This window comes from Giraffa tippelskirchi, chromosome 2 (assembly GCF_054371585.1).
Source record: "Giraffa tippelskirchi isolate mGirTip1 chromosome 2, T2T-mGirTip1v1.2.pri, whole genome shotgun sequence".
Lineage (NCBI taxonomy): Eukaryota > Metazoa > Chordata > Mammalia > Artiodactyla > Giraffidae > Giraffa > Giraffa tippelskirchi.
The window spans coordinates 44,018,860-44,040,656 of record NC_137276.1 but is presented as its reverse complement, the minus strand read 5'-3'; the positions used below and the strand labels follow the sequence as shown (position 1 = coordinate 44,040,656).

Here is a 21,797-nt window from a genome sequence, read left to right as displayed (position 1 = left end):
TGGTGTATGTATTGTCAGTTTATCAAAAGAGAGAGAGAAATTAAGAGGAGAGAAGAAAGCCTTAGATGCTCTCTTTGGGAAAGATTGAATAGGGACTTTCAATGAGCCAGGATTATGATAAGGAAAAAAAAAAATCAGAGCTGATGTTGTCTAGCCATAGGAAAAAAGACAAATTCTATGAATGACATACTTTCATAATTCTGAAAATATTCTAGCTATATATGCTGCTCCCTATTCTTACAGATTCCTGTTGAACGAATAAAATACACATATATCCTACATCTTAGTTTAGCAGTTAAATGAAAAGTAAGCTCACTTTCTCTGCCCAACAGCAAAATCTATAAGGTAAGGAAGTTTAAGGCCATTAAGAGTGAAAGTCTTATATACATTTTAGGAAATTTACCCCACAGAAATTTCAGGTATTAGTTCTTATCAGTAATGAAATAACAACCCCTCCATGGATGTCTCTAGGAATAATACACTTTCAGAAATCCACTGACATATTTGATACATTTGCCAGATATTGATCTTTAAATTTTATGTTCTACTTTTTTCAATCTAGTAGAGTATCACATAACACATTATTTTTGTTTCCTAATAAAGAACACTGTATCTTTTTATTTACTACTGGTTGTTCACATTTCTAAAAATTCTAAGTACTAAGCTAAATCAATTAACTATTATATCAATTATGAAAATCAATACAAGGAAAGAGTATATGATGTCTTCTTTCTCATGTTGTTATTCATCCAGCTGGGTTAGTTAAAACAGAAACAGAATATTGCATTTGAAGATAGTGGCTGTCCAAATGTGCAAGCTGACAAAAGACACACAGAAGTTATATTTTACTTGGCCTTTTTCCTTCTTCAGAAGGTGACCTGCAACTTCTTGGAAAAAGAAAAGCAATTTATCCATTCTTGTCACAGTCCCTTGAATTTGGCAAGGCCCTTTGTCTGCAAAGGTCACTGAGTACAACAGCAAGTCTAAATATTGTAAAAATGTTCACATGAAAGCCCCTCTCTGAGCAGTCCTTGCCATATCTCCCCACGACACAGCCCTTCACACACAGAAACAGCCTTAACCCTCCTACATGGTAATCCATGAGTAACCTTTCTTCATAGTTTTTGGTTGCTGTATAGAAAATGAAACTAAAAAGGTATATCTGAAAACTTGAAAGCTAAACAATTTTTCTTACTCTTTTTTTTTGTAATTGTTTTTTCTCCTCAAGAATGGACTAGTACATAGAAGAAACCCTCACTCATTACTTTCTAGATTCTGAGAAATAACCCACATAGAGAGAGATTTTTTTACATTAATGATTTTTTAAAATTCAAATATTCCAGACGGTCCATTCCAGTCAACCACTTCACAGAAACACCTTAGGAGAGGTTTCTCCTAGTGGAGAGGATAGTCTCTGGGAATGAAATCAGAATCCAGCCTAGACTTTCACTGAATAGGGAAGTGGAATGCAGGGCAAAATAAGGGGAATACAGCATGAGTTAGAAGCACTCCAGAAAAATGTTACTGCACAATGATGATCATAATTTTGTCTCTGCCTGGCCTTGCTATTTATGGCCAAGATGATTCTCATGTGCAACTATCAGCCAAATAGTCTGACATATTTGTGCTTAGTGGGAGTTTTCTGAATCTGTGATCTTCCCAAGAGCAACTGGGTTTTCTTCTTTAGATCATTCAAAATTGCTTTAGTCATTCTAGTGCCAGTTTATATCTCAAAATCTAAGCAAAGAGAAATATTTTTGTTACTGAAAGTTACACAGAAGCATCAAGAATTCATTTTTTCATTGCGATAAATTATAAACACAGTGGGCAAATTCTCACATCAAATGAAGATAAAATATACCTCACTTTAGAAATATTTTCTAGATGCAAAATGTGTCAATATGATTTTGTTGTCATATTATAAACCCCTTCTGGGAGTGTATTATTCCAGTCTTCTTGGTAAAGATATCTTTTCTTTTTTGTCCAATAGGAAATGTATTTATTTCCAAACAGGAATGCACTCCTTTACTATATTTGTGACATTACAAACAAATCAGTCATATAATATACAGAACAATACTTTGTGTTTTATCTGATAAAATATTTCACGGTTTTGTAAGTTCTCAAATGTTTTTAATAATTGTTATAAATAGGCTCTTTTTATGTAATACAGTATTCTATATTTTAATTCTATCATTTTTAGAGTAGTGAAGTCTAAATAAAAGTAATTTCTTAGGTTTTAAAGCAATATAATTGTATAAGAAAGGCCAAGAAGCAATGATGCTACTGCTAAGTCACCTCAGTCGTGTCTGACTCTGTGCGACCCCATAGATGGCAGCCCACCAGGCTCTCCTGTCCCTGGGATTCTCCAGGCAAGAACACTGGAGTGGGTTGCCATTTCCTTCTTCAATGCGTGAAAGTGAAAAGTGAAAGTGAAGTCGCTCAGTCCTGTCCGACTCTCAGCGACCCCATGGACTGCAGCCTACCAGGCTCCTCCATCCATGGGATTCTTCAGGCAAGAGTACTGGAGTGGAGTATACACTTATTTTTAATTATTAATTAGTTGGCAATATTAATATGATCTTTGATCTGAGGGATTCTCAGGAGGTGCTAGTGGTAAAGAATCCACCTGCCAATGAGGAGACACAAGAGGTACAGGTTCAATTCCTGGGTCAGGAAGATCCCCTGGAGGAGGTCATGGCAACCTACTCCAGTATTCTTACCTGGAGAATCCCACGAACAGAGGAGCCTGGCACACTACAGTCCATAGGGTTGCAGAGTCAGACACAACTGAAGCAACTTAGCACGCATGGATATTAGAGATCATGGACTCTTACCTTGCTTGCCACCAACCAGTAGGGAAAATCATTATTCTACATTCTCAGTCCTCTGGTTCAGGGAGCTAAGAAGTTATCAATGTTTGCTTGTTTTGATAATGAAAATTAGATAGTTTATATCTCTTAATGGTTTGCTCTTCAAAGTAACTAAATAGTGTATTTTTTATACTTCTGTTTTGGCTTTAGTTTTACTTTGGTTTCATTACTGAAAATGGGACTCATGCCCAGAAATTTGCCAAGTAAAACCTAGCTTTTAAATATAATGTTTAACTTGTAACTACAGCCTTTGTAGATATAAATAAGGTTATCTTATGGGATTAGGTGATTTTTTAAATACTACCGTGACCTGCTTTTTCATGCTTCTCATCTCATTCACTAGCAACTACAGAGTGGCAGACTATGTCAGACTTTTGAGAATTCCTGTTTTTATTATATAGAAGAAGAGATGATTGGATGAAAGGTTTCATGCATGAGATATCTAAAGAGAAAAGCATAATAGTATTAATTTAAGTGACATATTTTAACTGTAATTCTATCTGGAATATCTGTTAATTTTCTCTCCTTCCATTAATCTTACATTTGAATTTTCATTTACATTCTCTAAATTAAGAGAATCATGTGATGAATGTTCCTGCATAACCTTTCATAAAGCAGGAGACCTGAGTCTGGGCCCTACTCTGTATGGGACTTAGATGTGGTGTGGCCTTTAACATAAAACTAACCTTTTTGTTTTTTCATCAACACAAAAGTATATGTTTTCACATTTAGAGGGGCAAAATAATATAGAGATTAAGAATGTGGACTTTGGAGATAGAAACCTAGTTGGCACATCTGAAATACCCCAAAGAGGGCAAAATATACAGTAGCAATCCAAAAATGGTAGTCATAGTAACAGCAAACTAAACTTAGAGAAATAACAGAAAGAGCCTTTACATGTTATTTATAAAGATATGGGGAAATCAATTGTCTCCATAGATCTAATTTAGATTTTTTTTCCCTCTTTTAGTTGGATCATTTTGTTTCCATTATGCAAATAATACATGTTTTCTTGCCTTCACAGCTGGCAGTAAAAATTAGCAGCATATGAGTTGAATGTAAAGTAAAATCTTTCATTATTATATAGTTTGCTTTTGGTTTCCCCTCACCATCCATAAGTTGTGTATGTGTATTAGAGGAAGGGGGCAAATTATAAATGTGTTACTTTTCATAGCATTGCTAGTGTGTCCAGGATATAACATAATGACTTTCAGAACAATTAGAAACAAAATAAAGGGAGAGAGAAAATGTCTTATTCAAAATGACTTGTGTTTATGAACTGTTCCTGCTTCAATCAGATAAAGGTCGTTGGGTTGGAACCCCATATGGACCAATTAGTTTCCTACAGTGAAAGGTGATATTTTCTAGTCAGAAACTGTACCTTTTACCCTGGTCAGCTGTGTCCAGGAAGCCTACTCTAAGTCACAGGGGGAATTTCTAGAACATCCAAGTCTCAGCACAAATTAATCACAACAGCTGGATACAGAAAGAACTTACCCAGGCTGGTGGTGTCAGGAACACATATGGTTATGAGAGAAGGATACAATGTTACATAAAAGGATACAATGTTACACATTATTTCCAGTACTAGTGTCTTTAATGCAGAGCAAGGGCTCATAAACATTTTATGCCCAGAAGCATTCTGGCAATCTGCTCTCAGATGAAAATTTAAATACAGAAAATAAATTGTGTAACATTATAAAGGAAATCTAATACATTGAAACAGTTATGTAAATGGTAAAAAACAAAAAAAAGTAGTTTTTCTTCTAAATCAATCCTTTGTATAAGATTAACAATGGGTTTATTAATTATCATAATTTCATTGTTATAATTAGCATAAATGTATTTAAAATATTTTTAATATTAATAATAATGTGAAGTGATTTTTCCTGGTGCAAACTCGCTGATATTACCAAACATCACTGTGATTTATCACCTGCCCTCCAATGAATAAAACTGGTAAATTACAAGAGAAAAAAAGAGAAAATTACCTTCTAGAGGCTCAATGATGAAGATAAGGGAGATGGTGAGAACAGGGAAGCCTGACATGCTGAAGTCTATGGAGTTGCAAAGAGGACACGACTGAGTGACTGAACAAAGACAAAAAGAGGCCTGATATTAAACAGAGATATGTATCAAACTGCTTATAAACTTCCATGGCCAAATGCCACTGTATTACATAGGAAAGCACTATAGAATTTAAAAGAAAAGATTTAATTTTAACTCTTAGTTGATTTCAAAATACAGCTACTGCAAAAATGGGGGAAACATATCAATAAAAATTATAACAGAATTTGAATCAATTTTGAAATATATATATAAAACATCTCTTGGTATATGTATGCCACTAAATTATGTCAATGATTACTTCTAAAGTTTGGAAAAGATTTTATAGAAGTCAATTGTGATAAAATCTTCTTTTATAAAATATCTGGATAGACATATAGTAAGATGTTTGAAAAAAAAAACCAGGATGTCAAGAGGTGATGTTAAAGGTTGGGGTTCACCCATTTATAACATGTGTGTGGAGATTATCTAGTAAAATTTGTTGGAAACATAAACTGTCATCAATTTCTTAATAGTGGAAAAAGTAAAAACAAAAAAATGTTCTCAATGCAGGAACATTTATTTTACCTGAATAACATATTTGTGGTTAACTAATATTTACATTTCTAATGCTACTAAAAGTAAATATTTTATTTAAATTGTATCTGTCCTGTATAAGGGTTTTTTGAAGACTTTCCATGGGCAACAAACGTAGACTTAATTTATTAAATTTATGAAGAATTTTGAATTATTTGGGGATTTAATTATTAGTGAGGAATAAGACATGAAAAAGACAAAAATAAAAACAACAGGTTTTCTGAGTTATGAATCTTTTTCCCTTTTATTTAAATATTTTATTAGCAATTCAGTCAAATGTGTTCACTCCATGGTTTTCTAACTATTTAAGCACTATTATTTCTCCTAGTAATGTACAATGACAGACAATGAAAGTTCATTGCAGTGATTTCTTTCTTTTTTTGAAATATACACTGGGTTGGAGGGCAGGAAGGCAAAAACTGATGAAGCCTCTCTGGACTTCCATTTCCTCATGTTTTCCAATGGTTCTTTAACTTTAAAGTGGTTATTTCTGTAATGATACCAGTTGAAAAGAAAATCCTTATATATAGTATGAAAAATGGCACTCTAAAAGGATTCCATAACATACAATGTTTTAATCTTTCCTTTTTTACTTTGTTTTAGGCTGAACAGGACAATGGTCATCCTCTTCCCGCTTTTGCCAGTCTACATATTGAGATACTGGATGAAAACAATCAGAGCCCATATTTCACAATGCCCAGTTATCAAGGCTATATTCTGGAATCTGCTCCAGTGGGAGCAACTATTTCTGACAGTCTGAATTTGACCACTCCTCTAAGAATTGTAGCTCTGGACAAGGATATAGAAGATGTAAGTTAAATATGATTTTTGCTCTTATTTTGTTAACACATCTCTTGGTATATGTATGCCAGTAGGAGGTATAGTAAAGATATAATTGCATGATTTATAGAATAGTGAAAAAAGTCAGCATAAATGAAAATCTTAGTGTTGTAATTAAATTCCCTATCAAGGTTATGATAAAAAAAAAATACTGTTTGACTCAGCAACTGTTCTTTTTCAGTTTACAAATATTCAGTAGAAAGAAGGAAATGAATATTTCACTTGCAGTTTGCTAAAGTACCAGAGCAATCTTTTTAATTAACATGTATTGAAAACTGCATTATTACTAATAGGGAAAAATAATGGCATTATACAATAAGAATAAAAAGTCATGAAAGCAGCTCTGGGATGCAATTTGGGAGACTTTTCTGAGATTTATGTTACTAAAGAAAACACATTTTGGGGCAGCTGACCGCCTCACACTTCTGCCAGTGACTGTTGTGATGCTAACACTCTTCCAATCCATGCATCATTGTCCTCTGTTTTTCTGGTACTGACACTTGCTAAAGCAGTGGGAAATTGTCCAAACTGAACAGATCAGAGTATTTTACCTCCTTAGCTACAGTGACTGCTAAAAAGAATGGACAGAAAATCTTTGCCAGTCCAATCTGAGTCCATCCAGGGATTGAAAGGAAAAAAAAAAAAAAGAATTGGAAGAATGTGGCAATGTGTATTAAAGTGGAAATGAATCTGAACTCTTTGTAGCCCAGTTTGCTGACATCATGGAGAAAGCTCATTGTCAGTGTGCGAGAATGAAGTCTGACAGAGACACACAGAGAGAAGTCCTTCCTGAGTCCCCATTTTTTAGGTTACAATGTCCCCAGATTTATACTAATTCTTCAAGATTTTCCTTTTATTCTCTAACCTACCACATTATTTCCCAACATATCTTTTTTTTTTAAACATACATTTCTGTCACTTGCAACTTAAAAAATTCCAACTTAACAATTTCTCCCATTTCAATAGCATCTGATAAAACTTTGTGATGGTGGAAATATTCTGTAGCTATGCTGCCCACCCCAGTAGCCACTAACCCTGTGTTGCTATGGAGCACTGGAAATGTGGCTAGACTGAAATGTAATTTTAACATTTTGTTTAATTTGAATTATTTTAAATGTGAATAACCACATGTTGCTAATTGGACTTCATAGCTGTAGAATGTCCCTAAAATCTCATAATATGGAGCTTTGTCAACAGTTTAGTAAATTACAAGAGCACTCCCAGATTTCTTTTCTCTTTCTGCAAAAATATTGTAACCCTTAGCAAAGACTGTGACAACTCTTGCGTGCACTCCACTTCTCAGTAAATGTTTTATTTTACTCTTTATATCTTTCTCTGTTTTCTTTATTCTCATCCTAGCTTTTTTGTCCTTCTCAATCTCCCTCATTTGTTGTTTGAACAATAGCTAACTCACATTGAATTCTTAATACCCGCCAGTGGTTGTTGTTCAGTTGCTAAGTCATGTACAACTCTTTGCCACCCCACGAACTGCAGCACTCCAGGGCTCCCTGTCTTTCACCATCTGGAATTTGCCCAAGTTCATGTCCATTGAATCAGTGATGTCATCCAACCATCTCCTCCTCTGTCTCCCCCTTCTCCTTCTGCCTTTGATCTTTCCCAGCATCAGGATCTTTTCCACTGTCAGCTGTTCTCATCAAAGTATTGGAGCTTCAGCATCAGCCCTTTTAATGAATATTCAGGGTTGATTTCCTTTAGGATTGACTGGTGTGATCTCCTGGCAGTCCAAGGAACTCTTGACTCTTTTCCAATATCACAGTTTAAAAGCATCAATTCTTCTGTGCTCTGCTTTCTTCATGATTCAGCTCTCACATCTGTACATGACTACTAGAAAGACCATAGCTTTAACTATATGGACATTTGTCAGCAAAGTCATGTCTTTGTTTTTTAATAGATTGTCTAGGTTTGTCATAGCTTTCCTTCCAAGAGCAACTGTCTTCTAATTTCATGCCTGCCATCACCATCTGCAGTGATTTTAGAGCCTAAGAAGAGAACATCTGTCACTGCTTCCACCTTTTCCCCTTCTATTTGCCATGAAGTGATGTGACCGGATGCCATGATCTTAGTCTTTTAAATACTGAATTTTAAGCCAGATTTTTCACTCTTTTCTTTCACCCTCATCAAAAGGCTCTTTAGTTCCTCTGCCTCATGAAAGGGCAATACCTGCCAGACAATATAATAAATGCTTTATCTTGCATTAATTGCCTTAAATCTCACAGCAAACATAATAGTGCAATTTTACATATTGCAGAAGGGGAAATTAAAGCAATTTTAAATAATGTCTTTACTCTGATCACAGAGTTAGTAAATGGTAGAGTTAGATCTTGAGCCAAGGTCTATGGGAAAGAAAGTTATTGATTAAAATCAATAGCCTTTTCGGTTTTATACATTCTGACCATAGTTTGACTATGTTAACAGCTGTCAATGCTTTTGACTCTTCCTGTTAAAGTGCTTATACATACACAGTTTTATATCTCAGTTCAGAGAGGTTTTAGAGATCTCCTAAAGTTTAATACGTTTCATGAGTCTCATGTCATTTAGTGAATACTCACTAGAAAATTCACAGAGCCAACTTAAGAAATTTTGTCCAGGCTAAGCTAATATATATTTTTAGGCCTGGTGATGTCTCACAGCTTTTGGTGTGGATTTTTTTTGTTTGTTTGTTTTCTTTTTATTTTGAATGCATAATCATTTTAAGCAGTGACTAGTCAGTTTGGAAACATAATAGTTTAAGTCGTACTTTCCTGAACACATGAACACAAGTTAAATCCTGAAAAAATTGTAGCTTTAGTTTTTCCCTAAATAGTAAAATTTATGTACTTGTAGTTTCTTGGTGCATTTGTATTATTTAGTGATTGGGTACTAAGCCCTATGCTTGCTTGCACACATTCTTTCCTGGTTTGTCATTCACTTTAAAATTACAAATGTTAAAATTGAGTTAAAGGGACTTTGAAAAGGATAGTGGGACTTCAAGTTATTACTGAGTTAGGGTAGAGAGACCTCCTGGGTCTGAAACCTTTGGAAAACACTACTTAGAATTCTGCTCTGGAGACTTACAATTCAGTTAGCCTGCTTAATACTCTCGAACGTTTCCAAGGGGTGGGACAGCCCATTGTAGTTCTTTAGAGTCTGTGCTTTGGAGTTAGATAAACTTAGGCTTGACTCGTAGTTCCTCCATGTGATAGCTGTATAATACTGTGAGCCTTATATTCACTAGCAGCTGCCTTTTGTCCAAACACCAATGACCCCCAAAAATAGCAATCACTACTACCTTGGCCAGCTTCTTCACTTGGAGCTGGCGATGATGGAGAGGGAGAGAAAATTTCCCTGAAATGAAGCCACGTACGTGGAGAGAGACATAACTATATTTCATAGAAATGTCAAATACTTAAACAATGTCTATCTGGCCATATTTATTATTTAGGTCCTTCCTCTTGAGTCCACAGAATATTAAATGTAGTTTAATCCCACTTCCTATACTATGCGAAATGTTCTATTAAAGTTCCTTCTTCAGGAACAGATTTTACACTTCATTGTGCCACTCCAGCTTGAAACATAGGAGCTGTCTTTGATTTTTGTTTACTTGAGACAAAATACTAAATGAATGCAAACAATTCTTTTCATTTAAAATATTAGATGAAAAGAGTTAACTTCTAGAGTGAATTCATTTACTTTTTAGAGGCAAATATATCACCTCACAGGCTTCCCTGGTAACTCAGCTGGTAAAGAATCCGCCTGCAATGCAGGATACCTGGGTTCGGTCCTTAGGTTGGGGAGATCCCCTGGAGAAGGGGACATTACCCTTCCAGTATTCTGGCCTGGAGAATTCCATGGAGAGTCAGACATGACTGAGCGACTTTCGCTTTGAGACAATTAAGAAATCTTTAAAATCTTCCTGTTTTGTCCTCTGAATATTTCCTGACTCTCTTTTCTCTCCACGCTTACAATCTATTTGTCTTTTATTAAAATTGCCTCTCATCTTCTTGCTTCTATTTTTTTTAAAATTCTTACTCAGATCTACCTTTCACTCAGCTACTAGAGTTATTTATTCAAAGTTCAAATCTGACTATATTAGACTTCTGTGTAGTATGCTTGCATGATTTTGCTGCATGAAATTCTTTGCGGAAGAAATTTCAAGCTCATGTGCATGGCTTTCTGTTACTTGATACCTGAACATTTTCTAAAACTTCCTGCTTACATCTATTTACATTTAGCAAATATTTGTAGTTTCTTTTATTTATTTATTTTTTAAATTTTCATTTATTTATGGCTGCACTGGGTCTTACTTGCTGCCTGTGGGCATTCTCTAGTTGCACTGAGTAAGGGCTAGTCTCTAGTTGTGGTACATGAACTTATTAAGGTGGGTTATCTTGTTGCAGCACAGGCTCTCAGGCATGCAGGCTTCAGTAGTTGCAACACGCAGGCTCAGAAATTTAGGCTCAGGGCAGGATCTGTACTTGTGGCACACCAGCTTAGTTGCCTCCTCACATGTGGGATCTTGCTGCAGTAGGAATCAAACCTGTGTCCTCTGCATTATTAGCAGGTGGATTCTTAACCACTGCACCACTGGGGAAGTACTGCTTGTAGTTTCTTGAGTTACACCATACTGTTGTGTATCTAATTACCTTTTGTTTGTTACTTTTTCTTTTTTGAAATCTTTCATCTTCCATTACACAAATTAGTTTGGATAACTTATGCTCAGTGTTTGGAATTTAGCTCAGACATCGTCTCATTTGGGACTTCCCAGGTAGCACTAGTGGTAAAGACCCTGCCTGCCAGTGCAGGAGACTCAAGAGATGCAGGTTTGACCCCTGGGTTGGGAAGATCCCCTGGAGGAGGGCATTGCAACCCACTCCAGTATCCTTGCCTGGAGAATCCCATGGACAGAAAAAAGTCTGGTGGACTACATTCCATAGGGTCACCAAGAGTCAGACATGACTGAAGCAACTTAGCATGCACACATCCTCTCATTTAAGAATCTTTTCTAGATTATGATTCTCTGTTGAGTTGCATGTCTCTTTTTTGTGAATTTCTCTGAAGTTCTATTTACATCATTGCATGTGTCTTTTTCCCTCATTGAATTTAAATCTCTTGAGGATAGATCCTAAATCTTAATAACTTTTGTATCCTAAAGATTTTACACTGTCCCCAGAAGTTAGTATGTCCTAGTAATTGTTTAATGAACTAGTAAGTCCAGGCATAAGTAAAGGAATAAGAATATCTTGGTATATGTATCAACAATTCTAATGATGCTGAATTAATGGTTTCAGAGTACAGCCCATTCCATGGTTAGACGGCTAATTCCTAGAAAGTTCTTTATCATATTAAGTTTAAGCCAGCATTCTTGTAACTCAGTTATTATTCTTTATATCTTCCATTTGCCAGTACACAGTATAAATCTTTAGACTAGTCATTGATATGTTTGAAGATGAATTTCAGTTCAGTTCAGTCGCTCAGTTGTGTCTGATTCTTTGTAACCCCATGAACCTCAGCACGCCAGACCTCCCTGTCCATCACCACCTCCTGGAGTTTACCCAAACCCATGTCCATCGAGTCAGTGATTCCATCCAACCATCTCATCCTCTGTCGACCCCTTCTCCTCCTGCCCTCAATCTTTCCCAGCATTAGGATCTTTTCCAATGAGTCAGCTCTTCGCATCAGGTGGCCAAAGTATTGGAGCTTCAGCTTCAACATCAGTCCTTCCAATGAATACCCAGGACTGATCTCTTTTAGGATGGACTGGTTGGATCTCCTTGCAGTCCAAGGGACTCTCAAGAGTCTCCTCCAACACCACAGTTCAAAAGCATCAATTCTTCTGTGCTCAGCTTTCTTTATAGTCCAACTCTCACATCCATACATGACCACTGCAAAAACCATAGCCTTGACCAGACAGACCTAAGATGAATTTACGTGCTTCTGAATCAGTTTTCCCTCAAGCCAAGTGTTTTTTTTTCTCAAAAGTAAAATATGTTTATTGTTAGGCTATTTTAAGATCTGTATTAACAAAAGAAAACAAAGGCCCTTTTAGTGTACATGGTAAATTCTAGCAGTTTTTGAATGTCAATATTAGTGAATTTAATCAGCATAGGGATAAAGAATTTAAGAATAAAAACAAAGATACATCACCTCATACAGGTATTACCAAACAGAATGGAGATAAAGCATGAAGGGAAGTGGTCTTTGCAAGAGTTGATTTTCTTGAGCGCAGCTGTGCCACAGGGCAGATGCCAAGAAGGAGACAGACTTAGGTCTGTTTTTCCAAAAATTAAGTTGTTTTATCTGTTCAATTCAGTAGAAAATAAGACAAAATTTTAGGAACTAGTAGCAGAGATTGGTGATTCGTAGTGTTATTAGCATATAGATGTTGAGTCAGAAGGAATCTTAAGTCACATGAAAAGTGTAAAAAATGTAGACAACAATATTTATGCTAATGTTCCTTCTTACAGATGTACAGATATCAACATATACATATATGTGTAAAATATATGTATGCATGTAATATACATATGAATTACATTTATGATTTTTTAACCATTCTTACCTCATAGTTTTATAATAGTCCAGAATATACATAGAGCAAGTACTGCACAAGAGGCGTGTCTGGAACCACCAGGTTTTCTTTGGCAGAACCACTAAAATTGTTTATTGAATTCTAGATATAAAAAGAAAAACAGAATAATAATCAATAGAGGTTATGCTTTAGCTTTCAAAGAAGCAGTGATCCATTTATAATTCTAAATCAATTTGCATCCCTATATAGTGCTACTGCTTTATTTTTATTTAAAAATAAAGGTATGCTTGAAATTCAATACATTGCACTTTTAGTGGTATAATGTGCATATATACTTTATAAATATTGCTATACTATCATACATATGTTATGATGTATCAAAATATTACGGAAAAAATACACCTTCAAAAAAGTTGTTAGTTTAAATGAACTGGAAAATGGTTTTTGTTTGTTTGTTTGGAGGTTTGTTGCCTTTTTACTAGTTATACTTGAATGCCATATATATATTCGTGGTCATTTAAATCTACATTTTTTCATTTAATGTTTAATTTGCATATAGGTTCTCCCGGGTGGTGTTCCTGTAGGTACTAGTTGTTAATTTTGTGTTTGTATTTTTGTTAATTGCTGTGATTCACTTCCTTGTTCTTTTTTGTTCTACTAAAAAAAAACTAAACAATTACTTATCATTTATTAAAATTTATTAAGATATATATGCAATCTAAACTTATTTATATATTATTGGTAATAGTAGTATGAAATTGTGTAGAATTCAAACTGTATGTAAACTCAAAGATAATTTATTATTTTTTTAAATTCATGTAATATTAATAATTCATCATATTCTTTCAAAGATCCTAAAGTGAGGGTTGAACCCTTTAAACGAGGTACTTCAGAAAACTACTGTCAACTAATTCAAGTTGACAGATAAGATTAACTTTTTGTCATTTTCTTGCTATGCTTTATAATTTATATGTATGCACATAAGTATGCAGTTATATTTATATATATATATACATATACACATATACATCTCTGTGTTGTGTGTGCATATATATGAGGATGCATATTATCTTGTGTGTGCATGTATTTGTGATATCATTTTGAGTCTCATTGGAAACCCAAAATTGGTTTTAAATCCGATAGACTGTCATATTTGAACATATTTCTTCTATGTGGTGGGATTTTTAAATTTTACATTCATGTGTTAGCTTACCTTTGTGTTTGTGTATGTGCTTACTTTTGCATTAATTTTATTTGTGCTGTGAATAAATATTGGAGTTTATTTTACCCTCCCAGAAAATAATACACAAATCAACAAACTAATATATTGTGTTTTTGGTATCTATGGAATGTATACTTTAGAGTAAAATAATATTACTGTTTATTGGGAAAAAGTTGTAATAATCAGCCCTCTGTGTATATTTTGATCTAGAAAACTAATATTTACTTTAAATAAATTAATCGACACAAGGATTACATAAAATACACTGTCCCTATCAGAATAATAAACCAGAGTATTCTCTTCCATTTGCATTCATTATCCACCACACCTGAAACTAGTCTTATCATTACAAATGAATCTAAGGTGTTAAATTTTGAGTGACAACTGGATGATTGTCAGCTAAATGCTCAGACATTCACCCATAGCATCTATGCATGATACATACATGTATCGATTTTAAAAGGTTACTGTTTTGAATATTAATTAGCTTCAAAAGTTTTTACCAAAAACTCACTGTGCAAGGCAGATTGGAATAAGCTGTAACATGCCATGTACAATGCTAACATTATGCAGTATGTTATATGTATATTTTTACATAAAACAGTATGCAGTTCTGGGAAATGTTACTTTAGTATTCTAGCTAGTTATTATAAGAGGACTTGAAATGGAGACAATTAAATTATCCAAAATTCTTTAGTATTTCTTGTTATCAAATATGAGAGAGCCTGTTTATGAAGTCCTGGTTCTTCAAATGGGAAGCACTTGATGATGAAAATCTTGTTGCTTTCATAAATACATGAAATAGTGTGGTTTGTGACACAGTCATACCACAGTCACACAAACATGAACTAGTTTACAACCCAGCACTTATTACAGTATTGCATTATCACAGCACCTGACATAATAAATCCTTAAATGTGGTGAGTATGTGAATGAATATATCTAACAAATTTACTAACAGAAGTTACAGTTGAAAGGAAGAAAAGACAGTGAGAGAGGGTTGGTTATAAAGGAAATAGAGAATGACTGATGGATTTGAATGAAGAAAAAGAAGTAAACATTTGGTAAGCAAATCATGTAGCAAAACTTGCCCTACTTAGATTACTCATAGTGTAATATATGAGTTAGACAAGGTATATTTGTTGGCATCATTGTTGGTACAGTCAGACAACAGAAAAAACTATATGAATTTAAAAGTCTAGTGATTTTTGCCTTGATAGGTAAACACTAAAAAAGAGCAGATACTTGTATTTACTGAGTTTTCTTTTAACTGAAAATGCATGCTAACTAAAATTTGTGATCATTTAAAAATAATAATTGAATTTATTACAATTGGCTCTAAAATATAATAAGAATCCCAAAAATGTGGTTTAATGTATGTTTTAACGTGTATTTTACAATTTACCTTTTAAAATAATTTAGCCTATTATTAAATAACATATTTGATTTAACCAAATACCCCAGCCATGCTTCCTATCCATGCTGAGCTGCTGAGATTATGACATTGAAATGAAAACAGCCGAAGCGTCCACTAGAATATAATGTCAGTGTGAAGCCTCTTGATTTTTTCCAACTCTTAACAACTTTGATTATTTTATAATAAATAGATAAATGGAAAATTATTATTTATAGCATTTTTTTAATATTTCAAGATAAATAGAGCACACTGACCTCATGTCAAAATTGTGGACAAGAAAGCTGCCATGATATGGCTAAGTAATATCTCCTAATGAGATACTCTAAATACATAACATGTCAGGTTCAAATGAAACTATTCACTCCAAGGTTATTTGAAATATACACATATTGAAACTAGGTAGATGTAAAGTGTCTGTGGGTCAAGTTATGCACACCTTTTAATACAGCAGCATGTATTTTAACTTTCTCACTTCTACATAGAATTTTTTTTTAAATGGAAGTTTCTAATTTTTTTAATCAACAGTATGTTTAACAATTCTGGACTGTCTACTCTGCCCTCAGCCTTTGATGATATCTAACAGAAAAGTAACCTGTGATTTTAAATCACATTTCACACCATAATATTCTTAAAGTTGCCATAATTTATGAAACACCTTACCTCCCTGTATCTTATTTTTTATAGCCTTCCCGATAGTCCACACTCTCTCAATAATCCCCTTTTTTCCACTGCACCTTCCTTTCTTTTCCACTATGCAGACACCAATACAAGCCTTCCCATTTTATGTCTTTGTTCTTTCTCTGAATTGCAGATATTAATACCTTATCTTTCAGAGATGGCAATAAGATTTCAAAGGAGTTCCAATGTCAAGTTAATTACCTAAGTTTTGAACTTTTGCAATCACTTTCATTTTATGTATATATCATTTTGTACTAAACCTTTTTATCAGACATGTGTCAATTCAAATATGTGAATTTAATCATCAGAAATATTTTAATCAAAATAAATATTATGTTTCCCCCTGGAGAATATTTACATTAAAATAAGAAAGAACAAGCATAATATTTATAAGGCATTATACATAACCAACTTTATTTCTAATTTACATTAACCATGAGAACAGAATAATAATATGCAAGTGTGCAGTTTATTTCTACAAATGAAGTAATTGTAAAATTCTACAGCTAAAATTCTGGGCTTCAGTTTCCTTTTCTTGCATTTATTTCTTGTTTCTCAAGTCCAGTGAGGTTCTGGAAAATATTGATATTAAATAATCAGTAAGAACATATTCAATTACTGTTTTATGTCTTATTCTTCCTATTATTTTTGCTTTTATTCACATTAATTATACCAGTACTTATTTAAGTATTTTCCACAAATGAGTAATTATCTTGGCGTAGTTTTACTCAACTATGAACAAATTTCTAGTTGAATCTCTCTTTTCTTTAGAAAATTCTTAATGCAGTTATACTTGTAATAAATTTGAAAAATGAATTTCCAGGTAATGAACTAATAACTATATTGTTTATTAACATTTTAAATATTTGCTTTTTCTTTTTTAAGATGAAAGACCCAGAGCTTCACCTTTTTTTGAATGATTACACTTCAGTCTTCACTGTCACACAGACTGGAATCACTCGCTACCTCACCTTACTTCAACCAGTGGACAGGGAAAAACAGCAAACTTACACCTTTTCGGTAAAGAGATTTCATATATATATATATATATATATATATATGCATATAAACATATGTGTATGCAAGAGAAAGAAATGTTTGTTTAAAACTGAAAAGGCCAATGATTGGAAAAGAAAAATGCAGTAGTTTCAATTAATAACAGAGAATATAAATAATAAAATTTTCCTCAAAAGTATTTATTTTTTCTCAGTTTATATAGTTTTATTACTATTCTTTCCAATAGAAGAAAGATGAATTTTGAGATGAAAACAAAAAAATGGGAATCTCACTCTTCACCATCCACTCACGACTGACTTAAATTAGAGGTATTATAAAGTAAAATCAACAAAGTAAAAATTATTTTCTAACATTTATTTATATATTTATTGTTATTGCATTTTCAGGTTTGTCTTAGGGTTAGGCCAATGGTTCTCACTAGGGAAGATTCCTGCTCCCACCAACCTGCCCAGAACCATTTTGCAGTTTCTGGAGACATTTTTGGTTATTACTCTTATGAAAAGGTGCTACTGGCATATGGTGGGTAGACACTAACAATACTAAGAAACATAATATACAGGACAGCCCCCCCACAACAAGAATTCTTAGGTTAGATTAACCTTGAGGAGAAAGAGAAAGAAACAGAGAGAGAAAGACTGACAGCTGAATAGAGGTAAAAAGGGAGTTGTATTTATCATCCAAATTTCTGAGCTAGATTTTATTCAAATATAGGAAAAAAATTAGCTGATAGAAAAATATAGGAAATGGAATTTATGTAATAATTTTGTTTGTTTGTTTTTTCTGGAGAAACTTATGCAGCAGACTCAGAGCTTCCAGAAGACCTAAAATCTACAATTAAAACTTAGATACAGAGTAGATTTCAGAAGTCATTCAGGACCACAATGGTATTGTTATAGCATTGACTTTTTGTGAGACTTTCTTTAAAAGTTAATAATATAGTTAAGATGTCACTCTTAATGAATGTCAATGGGTGCATTAAAATTTGTGATTTTTGTGAATTATTAGAAAATGATATTACATGTTTAGGGCACCTACTTTCTTTATTATATAAGCATCTTGCTGTAAAAGCAACTATTGCATTGTATACAAAATATGTAAGAGTATTTCCCTATTCATTTTTTAAAGGTTAAATAGTAGTTAATTCCTGAGAATTAGCAATGTTATTGGCCCATTTCAAGCCTCTAGAACATTTTATATATCAGGTTATTGAAAGTGTGATTGGAATTCAATATATAAAAATCAAGCAGAATCCTCCATAATTGCTTCTTAGCACATTAAAACACTGATTATATGTACTATTATAGTTTTATTACTTCTTTTTATCAGCAAACATTTTGGCATACTTTTTAAGCTGTAAATTACATATGAGAAACTTTTCAAATTGTAGGGTGAATTCTGTACTGCTTATGTTTGCATGACTTCTCTATTAAATTTATTTTTCTACCCCCAAAGATTACAGCATTTGATGGTGTTCAAGAAAGTGAGCCAGTTATTGTCAATATTCGGGTGATGGATGCAAATGACAACACTCCAACCTTCCCTGAAATATCCTATGATGTCTATGTTTATACAGATATGAATCCTGGGGACAGTGTCATACAGGTAATTACCCATATAATAAGAGGATATATTTGAAACAACTATTTCCTTAGGTATTTTACAATGCATTGGTTAAGAAATTGCTTAAGAAATAAAAGTGAATTTCAGGGTTATTCTATGGCATAATTTAGCTTAAAAAGATTTACATTCATATTTACTTTTTGAGTGAAAGTGTACCTGTATGCACTTTAAAGTAGAATTGACTAAATACACAAATAGCAATTTGACCTGTTTATAAATTGATTTTTAAAATTTAACATTATATGTTGAACATAATAAAGTGAATAAAGTAATATACTGAAGTTTCAAGCATTAAACATGTAGTTTAAAACTTCAAATTATTTTAAACTACTGTGAAAATGGGTTAAATGTTTGTGACCCTATGGACTGTAGCCTATAGACAGGCTCCTCTGTCCATGGGGATTCTCCAGGCAAGAATACTGGAGTGGGTTGCTATGCCCTCCTCCAGGGGATCTTCCCAACCCAGGGATCGAATCCCTGTCACCCGCACTGCAGGCAGATTCTCTACCATTTGAGCCACCAGGGAAGCCCATGAATACTGCAGAGGGTAGGCTATCCCTTCTCCAGGGGATCTTTCCAACGAAGGAATCCACTGAGGTCTACCAGCTGAGCTACCAGGGAAGCCCAAATTTGCCTTAGTGGGAAATACAAAGAACTATATTATCGGACAATACTCTTAGACATTGATTACTTGGACATAAAATGGAATCACTACAACAGGGAAAGTTAAGATTCTATAATAAACGATATCTTTGAAAACATAGAAATCTGGCAAAATCTTTATCCTTGATTTGTCTTATTTTTATCATTAGCTGTACTTATTACATTTAAGTGAATTGAAGGTTATCTCAAATTTATTTTTAAATATTCTGTGTATAAATTGTAAAGAAGTAGTAATATTTTTCCTTGAAGATTTTTAGAACTCTGGAGAATAGTTAACTCTAGTACTTTTCAAAGTGACTGTACATCAGAATCATCTAGGTAGCTACTGAGAAATACAGATGAGCAAGATTCACTCCAGTTTTCATGAATCTGAAGTTCCATATGTAATATTTAGGTAACCAATTAAAAAAAAAAAAGCACCCATAAGGTTTCAGTTGCCCAGTAATGTAAAGACCACTGATCTCTATTTTCCTCTACACCTGAGAGTCAGATTTAATAATTTGAAATTGCTCTCAAGCCAGGAAGGTCATGATTCTATATACTTTTTAGAGTATTGTAATGGCTCCAAATTATTACTAAAATTTATATACAATATATGTTATGTATCAATATATGATATATATGTTTATATAGAATATAATCTATTATATAATAGTATAGTATATAAACAAAGAAGGCAATGGCAACCCACTCCAGTACTCTTGCCTGGAAAATCACATGGACGGAGGAGCCTGGTAGGCTGTAGTCCATGGGGTCACTAAGGGTCAGACACGACTGAGCAACTTCACTTTCACTTTTCACTTTCCTGCATTGGAGAAGGAAATGGCAACCCACTCCAGTGTTCTTGCCTGGAGAATCCCAGGGACAGGGGAGCCTGGTGGGCTGCCATCTATGGGGTAGCACAGAGTCGGACAGGACTGAAGCGACTTAGCGGCAGCAGCGTAGTATATAAAGAATGCTAATAAATGAATTTATGTATCTATATATTTTAGTATTATATATTTCAAAAGAATTAAAAAAAGAGCAGTCCAAATGCCTCAACAATGTACCTAACTAAGCCTTCATGGTCTGAATGCTTTCCTCCCAGCTTCATCTTTGGCCTTCTGTTTGTATATGTATGTTTCAGTCCTACTCAACCACCACTTCCAGTTACCTGAATGTGTCTTGCTCATTCCCATTTTCTCCAATGTTTTCCTTTACCTTGATCTCTTTCCCTTCTATTTATAGCTTGATTACTTTCTTTATTCTTTAGACATTTTTTCTTTCTGAATAAGCATTCCTTAGTAGTTTTTTGTAGATAATTCCTAGTAATTTTTCTTCATTAATAGTTTCTGCTCTTGCAACCCACCAAAAACACCAGTTTGCAGCCAATATACTGTGATACAACAGCATGTCTTCATGAGTGTGAAATGTCTGGGAAGAAATAGTTAACTGTATGTCTCATGGCTTTTATACACTATTTTCTATTAACCAAGAACACTTCTTATTTGATCTTTTACAAGGCTAACTCACTCTCATCATACAGGACCCAGCTCAAAATAGCACCTCCTCAGAGAAAGTTTTCCTAATAGCTTTGTGTCGATAGCCTTCCAGTATACACTATACACATACACCCTGTATCACAGTTCTTATTCTATAACTTGCTTTCTCTAATTACTTTTAGAGCCACTATGACCACCTAAAATTATCTTTTCTTCTTGTCCCCACTCCAAACTAAAAACTCCATTAGTGACCATCTGTCTTGTTTGCTGCTCTGACACCAGCACATGCCAGATATACTAGCCATGCAGTAAATATTTATCCAAAGGATAAATTATTATCTATTTTGCATGAACTAAAGTGAAAGAAAGTGAAAGTGAAAGTCGCTCAGTTGTGTCCGACTCTTTGCGACCCCATGGACTGTCCATGGAATTCTCTAGGCCAGAATACTGGAGTGGGTAGCCTTTCCCTTCCCCAGGGGATTTTCCCAACCCAGGGATCGAACCCAGGTCTCCCACATTGCAGGTGGATTCTTTACCATGAACTAATTGTTAACATAAGTTAGAAATAATGCAATGCCATCTCTATTTTATTTACTGGGTTAAGATATGCTTTCTTCAGTGATATAGAAAAGGGTAACATTATAGACTGAGCACTGAAAATGCATGTTATGTGAATGTCTTCTGCTGTATATGGTAGTGAGGAAAAGATTTCAAATAGCCACAGTACATTTTATTCATATCTTGGAATGACACTTGTCATATTGATGAAATCTATCTTTTTAACTCATTTTTCTTGAGGGCACAACTGTAATTT

At 34.0% G+C, this 21,797-nt stretch overlaps 1 protein-coding gene across 14 annotated transcripts in view; it reads left to right on the top strand.

The window, feature by feature from the left end:
• Positions 1 to 21,797, top strand: part of PCDH15 (protocadherin related 15) — a 797,082-nt gene that overhangs the window by 446,079 nt on the left and 329,206 nt on the right. For 12 of the 14 annotated variants that reach the window (XM_081573683.1, XM_081573682.1, XM_081573681.1 and 9 more), the window contains 3 exons: positions 6,120 to 6,326; positions 17,088 to 17,222; positions 18,672 to 18,821. In XM_081573683.1, coding sequence (XP_081429809.1) covers positions 6,120 to 6,326; positions 17,088 to 17,222; positions 18,672 to 18,821 — 492 coding nt within the window. Of the gene's footprint in view, positions 1 to 6,119; positions 6,327 to 13,444; positions 13,466 to 17,087; positions 17,223 to 18,671; positions 18,822 to 21,797 lie in introns of all 14 variants that reach the window. The other 2 variants (XM_081573679.1, XM_081573680.1) reach the window with 1 other exon arrangement.